We start from the raw sequence: 19,216 nt of genomic DNA on the forward strand, positions 1-19,216 counted from the left end.
TACTATTTGAGATCTATCTCCGCATGAAGTAACCGTGGGCAACATTTTAGTCTAACCCTGTGCTATCCAATATAGTAGACACTAGCCATATATAGTTTTTAAGATTTAAATTAATTGAAATGAATGACATTTCTTAGTTGCCCTAGCCACATTTCAAGGGCTCATAAGCCACACGTGGCTAGTGGTTACTGTCCTGGATAGCATGGATCTAGAACATGTCCATCATTGCAGGAAGTTCTATTGTACAGCACTGGTCTCATCCATTTTAAAACAAAACGTGGCTGTGGAATATGTATTCTTAAATTGTATGATGTTGTAACATCATGAATTAATTCTAAAATTATGACCTAAGTGTATGGTATCTTCGAGCATTCGTAATCCATTAAGAATTAGAAAAAATAGGTATAAGAAGTTCACCTGTTTTTTTTCAAATTTGGATGAACTATCATCTGATTTGAAAAGACATTGTCAAATTTAGTTTGATACAATCAAGAGCTTTTTATTAGTTCTTAAACCTCCTAACTCTTTTTTAAAAGTTCTGAGTGGAGTGATCTTGGTATTACACATATGCATAACTCTTGAACACGGGTTTTAAGTCTTTTTCTGAAAACATTTCCAGATGATATCCCCGAGAGCTCAGTCATCTCCCCAATGCCATCAGAGGAAAGGCCTGCCTCCCCTCCCAAACCAGCCTTCTCGGATGCCTCCTCGGCAACTCCAGTTGGAAGAAGGGGCCGTCTGGCCAACCTTGCAGCAACTATTTGCTCGTGGGAAGATGATGTAAATTACTCATCTGCAAAGCAACACAGTGCACAAGAACAGCCTGGTACCACTTGTTTATCCAAATTTTCCTCTGCAAGTGGAGCATCTGCTAGGATCAATAGCAGCAGTGTTAAGCAGGAAGCTACATGCTGTTCCCAAAGGGATGGTGAGGCCTCTTTGAATAAAGCTCCATCTTCGAGTGCTGTGGGTGTATCTCTGAATAATGCTGCAATTTCCAGCTCTGTGGTAAGCAATGCATTATTGGTCTTTGGAAATCATTTTTTTTCCTTATGAGTGATAATGTATATATAGTATTTTATCACATATATGTAGTATGTTTGTATCTAGTTTTAGAAATTGGTGTCATAGAAAGTAAAAATCCTAAATTTGGTAGCCTAGCCTAAGATAAATTAGTAGTTGACAAGTAAATTATACTAATTTCATATACTTCCAAGGTGTATAATAATGGAATGATGGCGCCTCTTAGTCATCAGGGAGAGCACTGAACATTATTCTCCCTGTAGAACGTTTTATGTATGTGTATAAATCTAAGATATGGAATTTCTCTGAAAAGACATGTAATAAACTAGTAGCTCAAGTTGCTTTCAAAAGGCAAATTGCTGAACAGGATTTTTAAGGGTGGTTATGATAATGTTACCATATATTCTTTTGAAATGTTTGAAAGTTTTACCTTGCACATGAATTACATCATCAACTTTCAAAAATAATCTTAAAAAAAAAAAAAGTATGTTTCTGAGCATTGTTTTTTAATGTGGAGCCAGGTTTTGGAATTAGATAGACCTGCATTCATTCAATCCCTGCCACATAATTAAAAGTGTAGCTTTGGACAAGTTACTCAATCTTGCAAAACCTTGTTTTCCCATCTGTAAAATGGGAAAGAAGGGGTTATTGGGAGGTTTAAATGAGATAATGTGCATAAAATCTTTAGCAAAGTGCTTGGCACGTAGCACTTAATAATATGTTATAGTTAGCCATGAAGTACATGATATGATTGTGTTGAATTAATATTGACTTAATTAAAATACAAAAATATGCAGTGTGGTCTCATACAGTTAAAATTTATAAAGGTGCTAGTGAGATAATCAAAAAGAAATGGTTATTTAAAATAGGGAGTGACCCTACCCCTTATATGAAATTGCTCCTCAGTGTATTATACATGCTAAACTACATATTATAATTTTAATAATAGCATTTTCAAAGTTGACTTTTTATCAAACCTTTCAAATTGGTTTGATCTATTAAGGAGAATGTTTTTTTTTCATAAGTTTACCTAAAGGCTACTAAGCAAATAGAATTAGACTCGTTTTGTTATAAGACTACCTTTTGATATTGTGAATATTGTAGTTTACCTTAAGTGTTATCATGTTTCAGAAAGCTGCTTCTTCCCCAGTGAAATCTTCTACTACAGCCATTACTGATGCTAAAAATTGTAAGGGACAAAATCCTGAGCTACTTCAGAAAACTCCTGTAAGTCCCCTGAAAACAGAGATATCGAAACCAATTGAAAAGTCAACTGTGTCCCAGACAGTTCGGCCCAAAGAAGAATTAAATAGAGAAACTTGTTGGCAGTCTCAATCTAAAGACAAAGCAGCAACATCAGGTTATGTATCTTTTTAAAAAAATCTAGTTAGTGCTGACTCTTTTCAGGGTGTCTGTTCTCAGCATTCTAATTATCTAGTTGTGAATTGCACAGTGTTGGTCTGCATGGCAAGCACGTGAATGTATAAAATGAGACTTCTTCAAATTCAGCCTTAATTTATTGAATGAATATTCATTAGTGGGGACTTGCCTATTTACTGGTCAAAGTATGTAACTTGTTAACAGTTTAAACATGGTTTTTTTCTAGAATGACCATGGTAGATACTTTCTTCTATGCTTTTTGATGGGGACACAGCATATACACCTGGAAATCACATTGTAAGGGCATAATGATGAAACATTTTTGTAACCAAGAGTGCAGAGCAATGCTTTGCAAACTTCGATATGAAGGCACCCCTAATAGCAAAGGAGAGTGAATGTGTATGTAAATGACTCCACTCCCAATTATATTTGTATATGTGTATATTGTGTGTGAGCATGTACATGTGAAAGTTCAAAATTAACCCCTGTAGTAAAATGATGCTCCTGGAAATCTGTATTCATCTTGTGGGGATTTATACCTTCTGGCATACCCTACCCTCACATGCTATTGGTTGAGAAACACAGGACTAAAAAATAAGGTTCAAATATATGGAAATATAGTTAATTTTGAACTATATTCTTTTTTTTTTTAAGATTTTATTTATTTATTTGACAGACAGAGATCACAAGTAGGCAGAGAGGCAGGCAGAGAGAGAGGAGGAAACAGGCTCCCTGCTGAGCAGAGAGCCCGATGTGGGACTCGATCCCAGGACCCTGAGATCATGATCTGAGCCGAAGGTAGAGGCTTAACCCACTGAGCCACCCAGGCGCCCCAGAACTATATTCTTTTTTCAATAGAACTGCTTTTGAAAGGACTTTTAATTCAAAATTTTAACTTCTTAAAAATATAATCTCTCTGGATATTGTAGTTCCTCATAAAAGAGAAGTAGACAGAGAAATGAGAGTGGATATCCATTAGTTATGGCTAGGAAACCAGCAATCAGTTTCCAGATGAGCCGAAGTGAGAAGTGACCTGGAGACAATAGCAGCATCCCCACATGGACTATGACTAGTTACTCTCAATTTTTCAAAGACTTATGGGATCGATAAGAAGGATTTTTTTTTTTAAATTCTTGGCTATTGGCTATGCCCAGTATATGTTATTGGGACCTCAGAGATATTTAATTTTTACGTTTCTTTGTATTCTTAAGGCATTCTAATTTGAGATATGGTATAAAGTGGTACGTGGAGTCTTTAAACTATGCCTATAGGTCAAATAGTGCCTTTTACCTTTTTTGCAAATAAAGTTTTATTGGAACACAGCCATGCCCATTTATTTACATGCTGTCTGTGGCTGCTTTCATGCTTCAATGAAGAGTTGAGTAGTTACAACAGTGGTCACATGGTTTGCAAAGCCCAAATTATTTACTGTCTGGCCTTCTGTGGGGAAAATGCTGATTTCGGATAGAGATAAACCTCTTTCTCTATGGTCTCTATTCCATTTGTTCTACTTTAAATGTAAATAATTAAAAGTAAATAATACTATTTCAAATGAATACTCTTTTAAGACTTTGTAGAATCAAGATATCGCTTGATAAAGTCAATAATCTCTAATTTTTCTTTTGAGAGAGAAAAAGGATTTAATTCCTAGATTTTCTATTGTACTTCCTAAAACCAAGATAAAATAAATTGGGCTATAGAAACAGAAGTGGTTGGGTTATCATGGGGAGGACCCTTTGGTGATAAGGGAATACTGTTAATATACATACAGTCAATTTCCAGTCATTTAGGTTCTGCTTATTTAGTTGAGGGTTTTCTAATATCCACTGTCCTCTCACTCTGCCTTTTAAAAATTCTTGCTTCTTTCTTTAAAGAACTAATTCTAATAAATGAATTTTAAGACACGGAATTAAATAGGATAATATGGTAAATTTCTGTTTTAAAGCTGTTTTCATACAGTTTACTTTCCGAATGAATAGTCTTTAAGTAGAATCAAAGCATTTTAGAGCCATACTGGATTTTAGAACCTTTTCAATACAAATTATAATTGCTACTTATTTTAAATAGCCTCCAAAATGTGTGTGCTTTCTGTAGGAGGAGCAGGAATTAAGCCTTTCCTGGAACGCTTTGGAGAGCGTTGTCAAGAACACAGCAAACAAAGTCCTACTCGGAGTACACCCCACAGAACTCCCGTTATCACTCCAAATACAAGGGCCATCCAGGAAAGATTATTCCAGCAAAATACATCTTTATCTACTACTCATTTAGCACAACAGCTCAAGCAGGTCTGGCTTACTGCTTTTAACATTATTCATTACATGTTCTCGGCGTAGAGCCTAGAAATCAAATTGTGAATTCCAATATCAGTCTTTCTGACAGAGATAAATAGCATCTTGGTTCCCTGTATCGCTTATTTCAAATTAGAAATATTATTGTCTTGTGTTCCATGCATATTGTGATTTTTTTTAAATCTCAAACCTGAAGACAAGCAAAGTTTAGTAGTATCTGAATATTATTCTTAAATATACTATTGGCTCTTGTATAAAATAGAGCTTTTGGTGGTTTTAGGAACGTGAGAAAGAACTAGCATGTCTTCGTGGCCGATTTGACAAGGGCAATTTATGGAGTGCAGAAAAAGGCGAAACTTCAAGAAGCAAACAACTAGAAACCAAACAGGTAGTATAAACAAGAAAAATGGGGGTGACCTTGGTATGGAATTATTGCCGGGATCGAACTTGTGGTCCTGCATTGTCAAACAGTTCTTTATCCTATTTCTTTTAACTGTGCCATTTTCCATTCATAAACCCCTTCAATGTTCGTACCCAGTCTGCTTTTCTCTTGTGATACTCTCCCATTCAGTATTCACTGATGACCTACTTAGAATCAAAATTTTAAAACATGTTCTCATCTTCAATTGATTTCATATTTCTTTTAGTATTCTACTTAGTTGCTAGTTCTAAAATGTTTCTCGGAATCTACTTTTTTCATTAATCATGGTATACTCTCCCCAGATGCCATACTGTTAGACTATGTCCCAAATTTCTCTTTGTTTCTATATCACTGTCAGATTTCATTAATCAGCTTTCAACAAAGTCCCTACTTGTAAACTACTTTGTGTTTCATTTACATGCCTACTATGTACAAAATACTGTATCAGGATATATGTTTAAGCTAAAAATAATAGAATTATATTTAAAGTGGGTACCAGTTGAAATAGAAAAGTACATTTAACCAGTATTCTCTAAGAAAGACCTATTTAATTGATTTTGGTTTTTATCAGGTCTCTTGCTTAACAAATTGTATTTCCCAGGGTTCTGACCTAATCCTGTTTTCTTATTTGCCCTGGGACATCTCTTCCTTGTCCTCATGAAATGCTAATGTGCCTGGCTGTGTTGTATTCCTCTCTCTAGAACTCCAGGCCTGGTTGGCTGGTAGAGTTCTTTGCACTTCTCACCAGTATATTTTCCGTGTAGCCTCTGTCTTCACCTAGGACTTCATTCTCTACCTCACTATCTAAAACAGTCTGGGAGTTCTTCCTTGCCTTCTTCCTCTTATTACTGCATCTTCCCCTAGCACGCACTTGAATACATACACATCCAACGTGTCCTCTGCTGTTTCCTTAATCACTTCCAGAGCTTTGTATTGAAAACCTTGATTCTAGTCTGGCCACTCTCCTGTCATAGCAATTTTATTTTTTTAAAGATTTTTTTAATTCATTTATTTGACACAGAGAGAGAGAGAGAGAGAACTCAAGCAGTGGAGCAGCAGGGGGAGGGGGAGAGGGAAAAGTAGGCTCACCAAGCAGGAAGTCGGTGTGGGGCTCAATCCCCAGACCCTGGGATCACAACCCCCAGCTGAAGGCAGACGCTCAATGACTGAGATACCCATGCACTATAAGAAATATTTTTAAAAGGCAGATATCTGTGTATTCCCTTGCTTAAAGTCCTTAGAAAGCTCTCCCTAGCCAGTATCAGAAAACTGTCCAAAGTGCTTGGCTTGCCATCTAGAATCATCTAGAATCTGGCTTCTCACTGCTCTTCCACATGTGTGCGTCAGTCCGGTCATACAGACTGTTTGCAGTTTCTCAAATGCACCCATGTTTTCAGATCTCTTTGTCTTTGCCTTGCTATTTCTCTCTGCAAAGAGTATTTCCATGGTGAGCACCTACTTCATTAGGAGTAGGTCAAACTTCAGTCCCCTCTGGAAACCCTTACCAGGCCCTTTTCCTCAGGGTCCCGTCTTTTCTCACCCTGTCATCCTGTTGTTTACCTCAGCTGGAATGTTTATCTTCTTGTAACTGTTTCACCTTTGCTTTCCAGGAGAGCCTTATCTGTCTTTATCTGTGTTCTTAGTGCTTGGCTCACAGGATGAGCTCCATAAATTTGTCCTTGAAGGAGGAATGAATGAGCTAATCCATCCCATAGGCATACAGCAAGCTGTTATCTGTCATCTTAAAATAAAAACTACTCTCTGGACCCCCTATTCCCTTCCCTTTCTTCACCTCCTTTTCATTCACTCTTCCAAAAGAGTTATGTCTTGCTGCTGACATTTTTTCCTCCCTTCTCTCTGGATCTCTCCACTCAGGCTGTCACTGCTACTTCCTCATCAAATTCACTGGGGCTCTTCGGTAATCAATTTTTAGGCATTTAACTTGACCTATTAGCAGCATTTGGCCTTGCTGATTACTGTCTTCTGTTCGAAGCACCTTCTTCACTTGGTTGCCAGTGTATCATATCATGGCTTTTCTGCTTCATCCCTGGAAATATGGGACAACAGTTCTGAAACTGTTTTGTGCTAAATAATTCCTGCTACACTTGCGGAATTCCTCCCCGGATGGCTGCACATTTGCATATAAAGAACATTCTGAACACAGTAACAGAGTTTAGGGGTCTGGCTCACTCAGAACTCATCCATGGTACCCACAGAGGGAGCAAAGAGGTGGGAGGAAAAAGTGTTTGAGTGTGGTGTTGCTAGAGTCAAAGAGAGGGGATTGAAGTTTGACCTACTCTTAGTGAAGCAGGAGCTCACCACGGAGATACTCTTTGCAGAAAGGACCTTTCAGAAGGAAGGGATGGTTGCTATTGTCAAGTATCTGTTGTCAAATGTGGACTGGACCGACACCACTGGGTTTTGGAAGAAAGAGCTTGTTTCTTGGCAAGAGCAGTTTTACTGAAGTGGTGAGGGGAGAATGCAGGTGGTGGTGGGTGAGGAGCAGGGCCAGAGGGTGGAGGCAGTCCTCAGACGTTTAATTCTAAAAGGGAAGGGAGAAAGAAGGTGATGGCTGGAAGGGGATGAGGTAGTAAAGTACAGTTTGTGTTTGTGGTTGTGTTTGTTTTGTTTTTTCTGAAGAGACTTAAGTCAATTTTAATGTCAAAAGTAAGAGGTTTATAGGGTGCCTGGGTGGCTCAGTCAGTGAAGCATCTCACTTGATTTTAGCTCAGATTGTCACCTTAGAGTCATGGGATCCAGCCCCATGTCAGGCTCCATGCTCAGTATGGAGCCTGCTTGGGATTCTCTTTCTCCCTCTGTCCCTCCCCACTCTCACATGTACATGCACTCTCTCTAAATAAATAAATAACATCTTAAAAAAAAAAAAGAGGTTTATGATAGAGGAATAAGTGGTGCTAATTGATAGGATGGGGTAAACCTTTCAGGAGGTAAGACTGGATTGGATGAACTCCGGAGCACCAGGAAGGGAAAGGATTAAGACAGGTTCTGGCTGTGGTAAGAAGGAAGAAGGAAAGCGGTATTTGGGGGTAAGTGATTTTAGAACCGTGATGACAGAAAACTGGTAGAATTTCTATCTGGTTACCTCTGTTTCGTTCATCCTTAGGGAAGAGAAGGTGACAGATGTGATACTCTGGAGGATGGGAGGGAGAACTGACCCAGAAAGAGAAGGACGGAGGAGTAGTGTTAAGACTCAAGTGGGGGTATGAGAGCATACAGTCCTAGTCCTCTAGATCTGTCCAAAGAACCTGATATAAACATGGAGAAGGTGGGTTGTTCCAGGGATGGAGTTTGCTAGACATGAGGAATGGAAGTATAGTTGAGGTGAGGGAGTTGAAGGTATTGGTGAGATTGCGGTTGAACTGAAGGCTCTAACCAGGATGGAGATGTAAGAAAATAGGTGGGAGTAACAGGAAGAAAAGTGTCAAGTGGCCAGAAGTCCCCATGAGGCCAAAGAGTAGGATCTGGTGGGAATTCCTGAGTAAGAGAGATTGGAGGGTTTGAGGGAAGAGGCTGAATCCAGGGCACAGCTGAATTGGAGTGGTGGTGGGGGTCTCTGAAGTGGAAGCATTTATGCAGCTGAGGGGCCAGGATGCTGGCGAGAGGGTACTTGCGGCTACGCAAACCACCCAGAGGATGGCAGGTCTGGGACTGCAGAAGCGGGGATGGCGCGAGCAGGAGGAGAGAATTACTAAGAGCGTGGAATTACCGTTAGGGAGCTGGGAGGGGCTGTCCCTTATGTTGTCAGGGTGTGTATCCCAGAAGATGGTAGGGAAGTTGTGCCTTCCCGGGACAGTCAGGCCTGCAGCGCAACATTCGGTAGTTTACTCTGTGTTCATGCATCAACAGCTCCTTCTAACTTGAGAGCCAAAATAGTCTGGAACTAGTTGTGGAATGAGAATATGTGGGTTTGTAAATTGGCCCTCCCAGTTATCGGCCAAGTGTGCAAGTCATTTAACTCCTGTGTCTCTATATTTTCTTCAGTAGAGTGAAGTAATAGCACCTAACTTGCAGGGTTATTGGGAGGATTGGGGAAGCAATAATGTCAAGTGCTTAGAAAGGTGACTGGTACATATTAGGCTCTATTAAGCATTAGTTGCTGTTCTTCTTACTCTATTTCTTCTCTTGCTTTAATCATAAAACCCATGATTCAAAAACAATGAATGTCTCCTACTGCCTTGTCAATGATTAAGAAAGACTCAGATGAGTGATTTTTTTTTTCTTTTTCTTTCCTTCTTTTCCTTCCACATTCTGTTTTTGTTCTTGTTTTCTTTACCTTTTACCCACTGAGTAAATGTTAAGGGGAATCTTGATGTAGGAACTGTCAGTAGATTTTATAGGTTTGGGATGAGATAAGTGGCCTAGGGGAATTGCTTTTCTCTGCGTGTGGCTTGCACTGTAATCGGTTTATCTAAAACTACTCCAATACAATTTTCCTTCTTGCCTCCTACTCTCTTAAAGTACATCCTGGGAATTACAGAGAATACTGAGCCAGCATCAATGGTTTCTTGTGTTCTAAACATGGCTGGGACCTTTCACATACATTATTTTGTTCTGAGGAAGTTTATATAGAATTATGACTCGTGTTTGTTTCACTTGATAACATGCAGAAAGAAAAAAATCTATAGTGTTGAGAAATAACATATTCATTTGCTTTTTTAGGAAATTCACTTTCAGAACACCCCCCTCAAAAAACATCCAGCTGTTGCAAACACCCCATCGCTTCCAGTAACAGAAAAGGTGACAGAAAATCAGACACCGGGAAAACCTTCCAACACAGAACCTACAGGTCAGCATTTTTTACTTCTGCTCCACTTACAATGGAGCTTTCCGTCTACTATAGTTTTGGAAATTGCATCGGAAAGCAGAAATACTGCTTTAATGTAAAAAGATAAATTTTTTTATTGCTATTCATTCTTTCATTTCTAGCTGTACAATATGCTTCTTCCTTAGTTCTCCTTTCATAGTCAGAATTCATGCTCTTTATGGGAGGATAAATCACTGTACAACTCTTTTTTTTTTTTCCCTGAGAAAGATTCAGTAAGATCTGTTGAATTATGGAGTGTGCATGCTCTTTAATTTATTTTCTTTATAAGTGTTTCTATAAGTTGAATTCTTAAAACTACCGTGCAAAGATGTATATGCAAAGAGATGAATGGCAGCACTGTTTGTGACAGTAATAAAGTGTAAATGACCATCAGCAGAAAACTGTTTAAATAAATGGTGCTAAATCCATGTCCCCACATATTATGTAGCTGCTTAAAATAATAAGCGAGCTTTGTATGAAATGACATTTAACATATCATAGACACTTAAACAGTTTTTTGTTTTTTAAATTTATGGTAAAAAACACATTACTAAAATTTACCATCTTACACAATTCTTAAGTGCATGGTTCAGTAGTGTTAAGTACATTCACATCATTGTGAACAGAGCTCCAGAATTATTCATCATTAGAATTGAAACTATACACATCAAGCAACAATTCCCCATTTCCTCCTCTCCTCAGCCCCTGGTAACTACCATTCGCTTTCTGTTTCTATGAATTTGACCATTTTAGAAACTCATATAAGTATAATCATATAGTATTTATCTTTCTGTAACTAACTTTTAAAAAAAAATTTATTTATTTTAGAGAGAGAGACCTGGAGTGCAGTGGGGAGGGGTGGAGAGAGAGGGAGAGAGAAACTTCAGCAGACTCTGTGCTGAGCATGGAGCCCAACATGCGGCTCTATCTCATGACCTTGAGATCACAACCTGAGCTGAAATCAAGAGTTGGATGCTTAACTGACTGTGCCACCCAGGCACCCCTGTAACTAGCCTATTTAATTTATCATAGTGTCCTTAAGGTTTACCGTGTCCTAGCATGTGACTGGAATTCCTTCCTTTTTAAGGCTGAATAATACTCCATCATGTATATATACATTTTGTTTAACCACTGTCTATCAGTGGACATTTTGGTTGCTTCCATCTCTTGGTTATTGTGAGTAGTGCTGCTAGGGACATAGGTATGCAAATATCTCTTTGAGACCCTGCTTTTAATTCTTGGCATAGACTCAGTAGTAGGGTTGCTATAGCATACAGTGGATCTATTTTAAGTATTTTGAAGGAACCATTATACTATTTTCTGTAGCACTCATACCATTTTACCATCTCGTCAACACAGCACAAGGGTTCTAGTTTTTCCACATCCTTGCCAACACTTGTTACTTTGTTTTTTTGATGTAGCCATCCTTAGGGTTGTGAGGTGATAGCTCATTGTGATTTTGATTTCCGTTTCCTTTACAATTAGTGGTGTTGAGCATCTTTTCATATATTTGTTGGCTGTTTCTATATCATCTTTGGAGAAATGTCTGTTCAAGTCCTTTGCCCATTTTCTAATCAGGATATTTATTTTTGTGGTTGAGTTTTAGGAGTTCTTTATATTAACCAAACATTAACCTCTTATCACATACACAATTTATAATATTGTCCTCCATTCTGTAGGTTGTCTTTGCAACTCTGTTGAATATATGCTTGGATGCACAAAAGTTTTTAAGTTTGATATTGCCCCATTTGTCTGTTTGTACTTTTGTGGCCTGTGCTTTTGATGTCACTCCCAAGAAATTGCCAAATCCATTGTCATGAAGCTTTCCCTCCATGTTTTTTTATAGGACCTTTATAGTTTTGAGTCTTCTATTTGGGTCTTTAATCCATTGTGAGTTAATTTTTGTATATGGTGTCAGATAAGGGCCCAACTTCATTTTTTGCATGTGAATATCCAGTTTTCCCAACATCATTTGTTGAAGAGACTTTCCTTCCCCACCAAATCATCTTGGCAGCCTTGTCAAAGATCATTTGACCAAATATGTGAGGTTTTGTTTCGTGGCTGTCTATTCTCTCTATTCCATTGGTCTATGAATCTGTGTTTGTGCCAAATGTGTTGATTTCTGTAGCCTTGTAATATGTTCTGAAATCTGGAAATGTCAGTCTTCTAATTTTGTTCTTTTACAAAATTATTTTGGATGTTCAAGGTCCCTTGAAGCTCCATATGAATTTTAGGATAGATTTTTCTGTTTCTCCAAAAAATGTTATTGATAAGGATGCACTGACTCTGTAGATTGCTTTGAGTAGTAATGACATCTTGACAATGTTAAGTCTTCCAATCCATGAACATGGGATGTCTTTCTTCCAGCTATTTGTGTCTTATTTAATGTCTTTCAGCAATATTTTGTAGCTTTCAGCATATAAATCTATCACCTCCTTGGTTAGTTTTATTCCTAAGTATTTCACTTTTTTTTTTCCTAAGTATTTTATTCTATGAACAGAGGTAATTTTAATTCTTTTCAAATCTGGATGCTTTTTATTTTTTTTTTAAGATTTTATTTTATTTATTTGACAGAGAGAGATCACAAGTAGGCAGAGAGGCAGGCAGAGTGAGAGAGGGGAAGCAGGCTCCCTGCCGAGCAGAGAGCCTGATGTGGGGCTTGATCCCAGGACCCTGGGATCATGACCTGAACCGAAGGCAGAGGCTTTAACCCACTGAGCAACCCAGGTGCCCCAATCTGGATGCTTTTTACTTCTTCTTCTTGCCTATTGCTCTTACTAGGACTTCCAAAGCTGCGCTGAATAGAAGAGGTAAGAGTGGCCATGCTTGCCTTGTTCCTGATCTTAGAGGAAAAACTTTGAGTCTTTCACTGCTGAGTATCATGTTAGCTATGGGCTTTTCCTATGTGGCCTTTATTATGTTGAGGTAGTTTTCTTATATTGCTAATCTCTGAAGTGTTCTTATTGACACTTTTTTAAGTGAAAAACAAAATGCAGAACAGAATGCATAGTATGATTACTTTCTGATAAAACAAAAGGATGTTCACATTTGCATACATAGGGGCAAAACTGGAAGAACGAACAGTAACCTTGTAATATTGACATTGCCTTCTCTTTGGGGAGAAGAGATAATGGGAATGTGAAGAGAGGACAGTTGTTTTGGGGGATTCTGTATACATCTCTAGATTTGAAATGCATAGTTTTATAATCAGAAAAAAGAATACATAAGATTCTTTCACTGAAAAATTCTAGGTTCTAAACATAAACTAATATGATTTTTCTTACAATTTTTTTTAGGTTTCACTGAATGTGAAATGACGAAGTCTAGCCCTTTGAAAATTACATTGTTTTTAGAAGAGGATAAGTCTTTAAAAGTAACATCAGAGCCAAAGGTCGAGCAGCAGACTGGTTGGTTTTTAATGCTTTATTTCCTATTAATATATTGGTAGAAGCACATATTCAAATATATAGTGTCCTGTATTTCAGAATGTCTTCTGATTTTGTAATTCTCTCTGTCTCTCTCTTTTAACTAGGAAATACTCTAGCTTGCACAAAGAGATAGCACTGTTAGCAGTTATCTTTAGGTCATAGACCCCTGTGAAAATCTGATTAAGGCTATCACTCACTTTCACAGGGAAAGGAAATGTGTTGTTCTTCCACACTCTTAGAGGAATAAGTGGCTCTTGAAGACTATTTGGGACCCCTGCCTTAGGTGATGTTACTATTTCCCTATTATTCACTGCCATGTGAAAGGGAACTCCCCAACAATAGAAAAAGAGTGACTTGAAAGAACATTTTTCGTGAGTCTGAAGCCTTTGGCTGTTATCTTGCCATTTGCATTCTTCCTTAATATTCTTTCTTAAACCCGAAACATTGACTCAACTTTCGAAAGTTTCAACCTTTATTGCTTTACTGTATATTTAGTAAGCACGTGAACGTGAGATCTGCTCTGCTATCCTTTTAATTCTTAAAGATCTGAGTCACAGAATCTACCTACTGAAATCTTTTTCAGAAGTGGTACGTGAAACTGAGATGAGTGTGGATGATGACGATGATATCAATAGTTCAAAAGTAATTAATGACATCTTCAGTGATGTCCTGGTGGAAGGTGAGCTAGATATGGAAAAGAGCGAAGAGGAGATGGACCATGAAGAACAGGAAGATGCACTGAATATCTCCTCCATGTCTTTACTCGCTCCATTAGCACAGACAGTTGGTGTGGTAAGTCCAGAGGTAAGGAAAGACGGAATGTTAACAGGCCTGAGATACAAACTGTTAGAATGGGATCCCCTTTTGTTTTAGTTGGTACATGGGGATTTGGCCCTCTGTAGCCAGGGGAATTCTGGAACTCTGATGTCAGTTCTCTTAAAAGAGAGCTTAAAACTCTTCAGTGGTTTCCTGTGACCTTAGATAAAATCCACACCATGACATGGTTTAACAGGCCAGATATGTGGGCTCTGCCATTGGCTGGTTTTGGCCCAGGTTATTCAACCTCTTTACCACAGTTCCCTCACCTGTTGAAGGAGGTTAAAACTAGTTCGGGCTGATGTGAATATTATATCATTTGTATATTAGTATTTAGCACCAGACAAAACTAACGTTTATGGACAGCCAACTACTATTATTAGCTATCACCGTAAATTGAGTAACTGCAGCTTGGGGAGTTGATGCAATTAGAAATACTTTTTAAGAGAGTTGCAGATGTAGGTTTTAGCTATCTTTTTTTTTTTATATATATATTTTATTTATTTATTTGACAGCGAGAGAGAGAGAGAGAGATCACAAGTAGGCAGAGAGGCAGGCAGAGGGGGGGGGGGCAGGCTCCCTGCTGAGCAGAGAGCCTGATTCGGGGCTCGATCCCAGGACCCTGAGATCATGACCTGAGCCGAAGGCAGAGGCTTAACCCACTGAACCACCCAGGTGCCCCGGTTTTAGCTTCTTTGAACTTTTATTCATTTACTATTTAGGAACTTATTTTAGTTGGGCTTGGTTTTATGATGAATCAGTTGGCTTACTGGATGTTTATTTCCTAATAATAGAGAATTTCTTCATTTCCCCAGAATTATCATTTAGAATCCATGTCATCCATAAAACCTACTAATACCTCGTGTATTTCACTGCAGAGTTTGGTTTCCTCACCGAGACTGGAATTGAAAGACAGCAGTGTAAGTGATGAAAGTCCAAAGCCGGGAAAATTCCAGAGAACCCGTGTCCCTCGAGCTGAGTCAGGTGATAGCATTGGTTCTGAAGATCGTGATCTTCTTTACAGGTAAGAATGTTTCAGAAGGGATTCAATCACTAAAGGTCATGGTTAGATATAGCAAGTTGTATTATAATGTTATTAATAATTCACCTATAAAACTTTGGGATGACTTTTTTCAGCCTCTCTTTTACCAAATGGCATTTTGCATTCCACCTGTTCAGTAAAAGAGAGTGCTCAATGTGTTGCTGGATTTTTAATAGAGTACACCTTATTTCCTGAAGCATTGATGCATACAGATCTCAAAGATTCAAAGAAACAGAGCGTCCTTCAATAAAGCAGGTGATTGTTCGGAAGGAAGACGTTACTTCCAAGTTAGATGAGAAAAAGAATGGCTTTCCTGGTCAAGTTAATATCAAACAGAAAATGCAGGTATGTACTTCTGTGGAAAGGAGCTTTGGAATGTTTTTCTGTACAAGACTGTATACTCCTTAAGGACAAGGGCCCAGCCTTACTTATCTGTATACCCTGAGTGACTAGGGCATTGTCTGATACACTAGAGCTCAGTAAATTGCTCTTGAGTTCAGTGTAACTTGAGAAAGGAAGGGCTTCTCTGTTGGAAATGTTGCTTGTTTGATATTGTTTGATATTTCTGAAATATTTAAACGTTTGTCATAAATATCCTTAAAGTCCAACTATAAGTTGGATTGTAGTGAAGTGTGAAATTTTTTTGCTATTAGAGGTTCTTGTATGCTAAGGAAGGCATTTTTAAAAGTATAAATATATATAATTTAAATAAAATGAATCAGATAATTTCTAAATCTTTACACTTTGTTGAATGTACCCCCAATTATAATTTTAATAAGTATGAGTGGAAAGTCTTCATGAGAAAGACTGTTTATAGTGTAATTATTACAGCGTGTTGAATATTTTTGGTGCATAATGTAGACACTTGAATGGTGAGAAGTGGTGTAACATTTTGACTTTACTCTCTGGATATTTCGGAAATTATCCAACAGGCTTAGTTAGAATTGAAGTTTCAATAAAGTGAAAATGGCGATTAAAAATGTGAGTTTTTTCTTCCTTTTGTTGGTTTCCCTAGGAACTCAATAATGAAATAAATTTGCAGCAGACAGTCATCTATCAAGCTAGCCAGGCCCTTAACTGTTGTGTTGACGAAGATCATGGAAAAGGGTCACTAGAAGAAGCTGAAGCAGAAAGACTTCTCCTCATTGCAAGTACGTGTGCTACACTAGAAACAAGACTCTTTTGTCTAGGATAGTTAGAAATCTCTATTTTAAAGAAAGGACTTTTTCTATTTCAGTTGATCTGTGTTTTTGTGTCTTTCTTATGACATTTGTGAATGCTCTGCACATAAAATGGAGTTTGCATAAAAGGTGAAAGGAATTGGAATGCATTTGAAGAAATGCAGTTGTGAAGAGTATGCCAAAAATGAATATATGAACATATTTGTGTGTGTGTGTGTGTGTGTGTGTGTGTGTGTCTGTGTGTATTCTGTCTGTCTCAGCACCTGACTATCTTCATGGAGCTAAAAAAAGCATGTGAGTTTAGTTGTGTATGTGTGTTGAGGGACGATAGGGCATGTTAGTGCACAGAGATTATACCATATGAGAAAACTGGCAAAAAGTTCAAGCATTAAAATGTTTTAAAGACATTATAAAAAGATGAGCAGTCAAGGTTTTACCCAACTACTACCTCCTGTTTTATAAAGAAGCACTGATCTTGTCTTTGATCTTAAGTACATTTTCTTGAGTTGGTCTCATGTACAAACAGTTACAGTTTTCATATTTGTGATATTGCATATTTTTACATAGCTGAGAAGAGAGCACTTTTGATTGATGAGTTGAATAAATTGAAGAATGAAGGGCCTCAGAAGAAGAATAAAGCTGGTCCCATTGCCCCAAGTGAATTTGTCCCATCCAAAGGATCAGTTACTTTGTCAGAAATCCGCTTGCCTCTAAAAGCAGATTTCGTCTGTGGTACGGTTCAGAAACCAGGTATGGTGATTTTTATTTGCATCACTTCTGGGTCCTAGGTTAAATTATGAGCCTTACCTAGATAGGAATTATGCAAATGGGAGCAAGCAGAGCATGCAAAAAGATGCACAGCTTGTATCTTGGGCCTTTAGTTCCTTTAATGAAGATATATTCGTAAAAATAACCAAGGCAAAATTGCATATATGGGGTTGCTGATCTACACGGTAACAGACAGGGTTCTAACTGAAAGGAGGTGAGTTACACATAGGTGTTTTGTTGTTGTTGTTGTTGTTGTTGTTTTAAGATTTTATTTATTTGATAGAGAGTCAGAGAGGACCAAGTGAGGGGAGAGGGACAGAGAGAGCAGCAGATTCCTGCTGAGCAGGGAGCCAGATGCAGTGTGGATCCTTGGACTCTGGTATCATGACCTCAACCCAAGGCACACACTTAACCAACTGAGCCACGCAGGTGCCCCTAAACATAGTTTTGAGCATAAAGTATTTTCCTAAGATGAGATGTCTTGATACAGCAGATCATTTCAACTTTCATTATTTAGTTTTATTGTGGAAAGTAATGGGACATTGAAGAGAATCTACTTTATTCTGTTTAAAATTCATGCCAGGGGTGCCTGGGTGGCTCAGAGGGTTAAAGCCTCTGCCTTCGGCTCAGGTCATGATCCCAGGGTCCTGGGATTGAGCCCTGCATTGGGCTCTCTGTTCAGCGGGGAGCCTGCTTCCTCCTCTCTCTCTGCCTGCCTCTCTGCCTACTTGTGATCTATCTCTGTCAAATAAATAAATAAAGTCTTTAAAAAAATAAAATAAAATTCATTCCAAAAATCTTGAATTATTAGCTGTAGAGGTGAAGATGACCACCACAGTGAAGATGGTTCTATTGAAATTATTAATGCCTTTGTCACTCTAGATTGAATAAGTAAACTTTCCTAAATGTGTGTGCTATGATAAATCATAGCAAAGTGGGCAAAGGAGAATATCGCACCAGGATCTGAAAAGAGGGCAGGGTAATTGTAGCACACTTAATAAAAATCAAAGTTTCATTAAATTTTGGTGTAGGTCTTTTAAGATTCTTTTATGTTTTCATTTGCATGGGCCATTCTGTTTGAGGAGAGGGAGGGCTAGACATAGGTGAGAAGTGAATTTAAGCTACAAGAAAAATAAAGATTGGAGCGTTCTTTAGGAACAAGGTAACATAGGTTCTGATTGTTGCTGTTGTCTGATTTTGGTGTGGTCTGGAAGAAATCTATTGGGTAATATAATATGTACCTTGAAACGTGGGTATTTACTAACATGGTGAAGAAACACTCTTATGTTTCTATTAGAATTTATCTCCAAGGAACTTTCACAGAAATATAATATTTTAAGGAACATATTGAGGCCTATATTGTTGAACAATATATCATCAGCTAAAGAATTAGGAATCAATAGGTAAAATTTGAAGTCAGCAGACACTGAGGGATATGGAGTGATGTCATTTCAGTTCATATAAATTATAGGAAGAGACCTTGATGAGGCTTATTGATGATGATTATGACTGCTTATGGGTCTTACTTAGCTTTTTGTATCTGGAAAGTTGATTTTAGTAATTTTTAGGTAAATTACATAAATCGGTCGCAGTATTAATTTTTCCTTTGGTCTTCTGGAATGCTGATTAGTCAAATCTGACTTTGCTTGTGCTTATTACGTAATGTGATTACTTTTTGCAGATGCAGCAAATTACTATTTCTTAATTATACTAAAAGCAGGACCTGAAAATATGGTAGCCACACCATTAGCATGTACTTCAAATTCACTTAATGGTGATGCTCTGACATTCACTACTACATTTACTCTGTAAGTAAATTAGGCTTTTGATGGTTTAAACACATTTTTCTTTTAATAGAGAATACAGATGGAATGTATAATCTTTGAAATGTGGTATCTACATTCGTCTATGGACAAATGACTCCATTTCAGTTTGTTGATTTAAATCTTTTATATGTTTCTGATATTTCTTTTCAGTGAGTAGCACTTTTCTTGCATGTGACTATAGGTACTTAATGATTTGGTAAATACATAAAATATAAATA

At 37.8% G+C, this 19,216-nt stretch overlaps 1 protein-coding gene across 4 annotated transcripts in view; it reads left to right on the plus strand.

Annotated features, from left to right (window-relative positions):
• Positions 1-19,216, plus strand: part of ANLN (anillin, actin binding protein) — a 48,623-nt gene that overhangs the window by 12,745 nt on the left and 16,662 nt on the right. For 3 of the 4 annotated variants that reach the window (XM_047695006.1, XM_047695009.1, XM_047695010.1), the window contains exons 4-15: positions 620-1,008; positions 2,155-2,383; positions 4,498-4,688; positions 4,972-5,079; positions 9,793-9,919; positions 13,234-13,344; positions 13,949-14,169; positions 15,060-15,205; positions 15,421-15,568; positions 16,239-16,374; positions 16,972-17,154; positions 18,854-18,980. In XM_047695006.1, coding sequence (XP_047550962.1) covers positions 620-1,008; positions 2,155-2,383; positions 4,498-4,688; positions 4,972-5,079; positions 9,793-9,919; positions 13,234-13,344; positions 13,949-14,169; positions 15,060-15,205; positions 15,421-15,568; positions 16,239-16,374; positions 16,972-17,154; positions 18,854-18,980 — 2,116 coding nt within the window. The remainder of the gene's footprint in view (positions 1-619; positions 1,009-2,154; positions 2,384-4,497; positions 4,689-4,971; positions 5,080-9,792; positions 9,920-13,233; positions 13,345-13,948; positions 14,170-15,059; positions 15,206-15,420; positions 15,569-16,238; positions 16,375-16,971; positions 17,155-18,853; positions 18,981-19,216) is intronic. The other variant, XM_047695007.1, reaches the window with a different exon arrangement.

Source organism: Lutra lutra, chromosome 11 (assembly GCF_902655055.1).
Source record: "Lutra lutra chromosome 11, mLutLut1.2, whole genome shotgun sequence".
Lineage (NCBI taxonomy): Eukaryota > Metazoa > Chordata > Mammalia > Carnivora > Mustelidae > Lutra > Lutra lutra.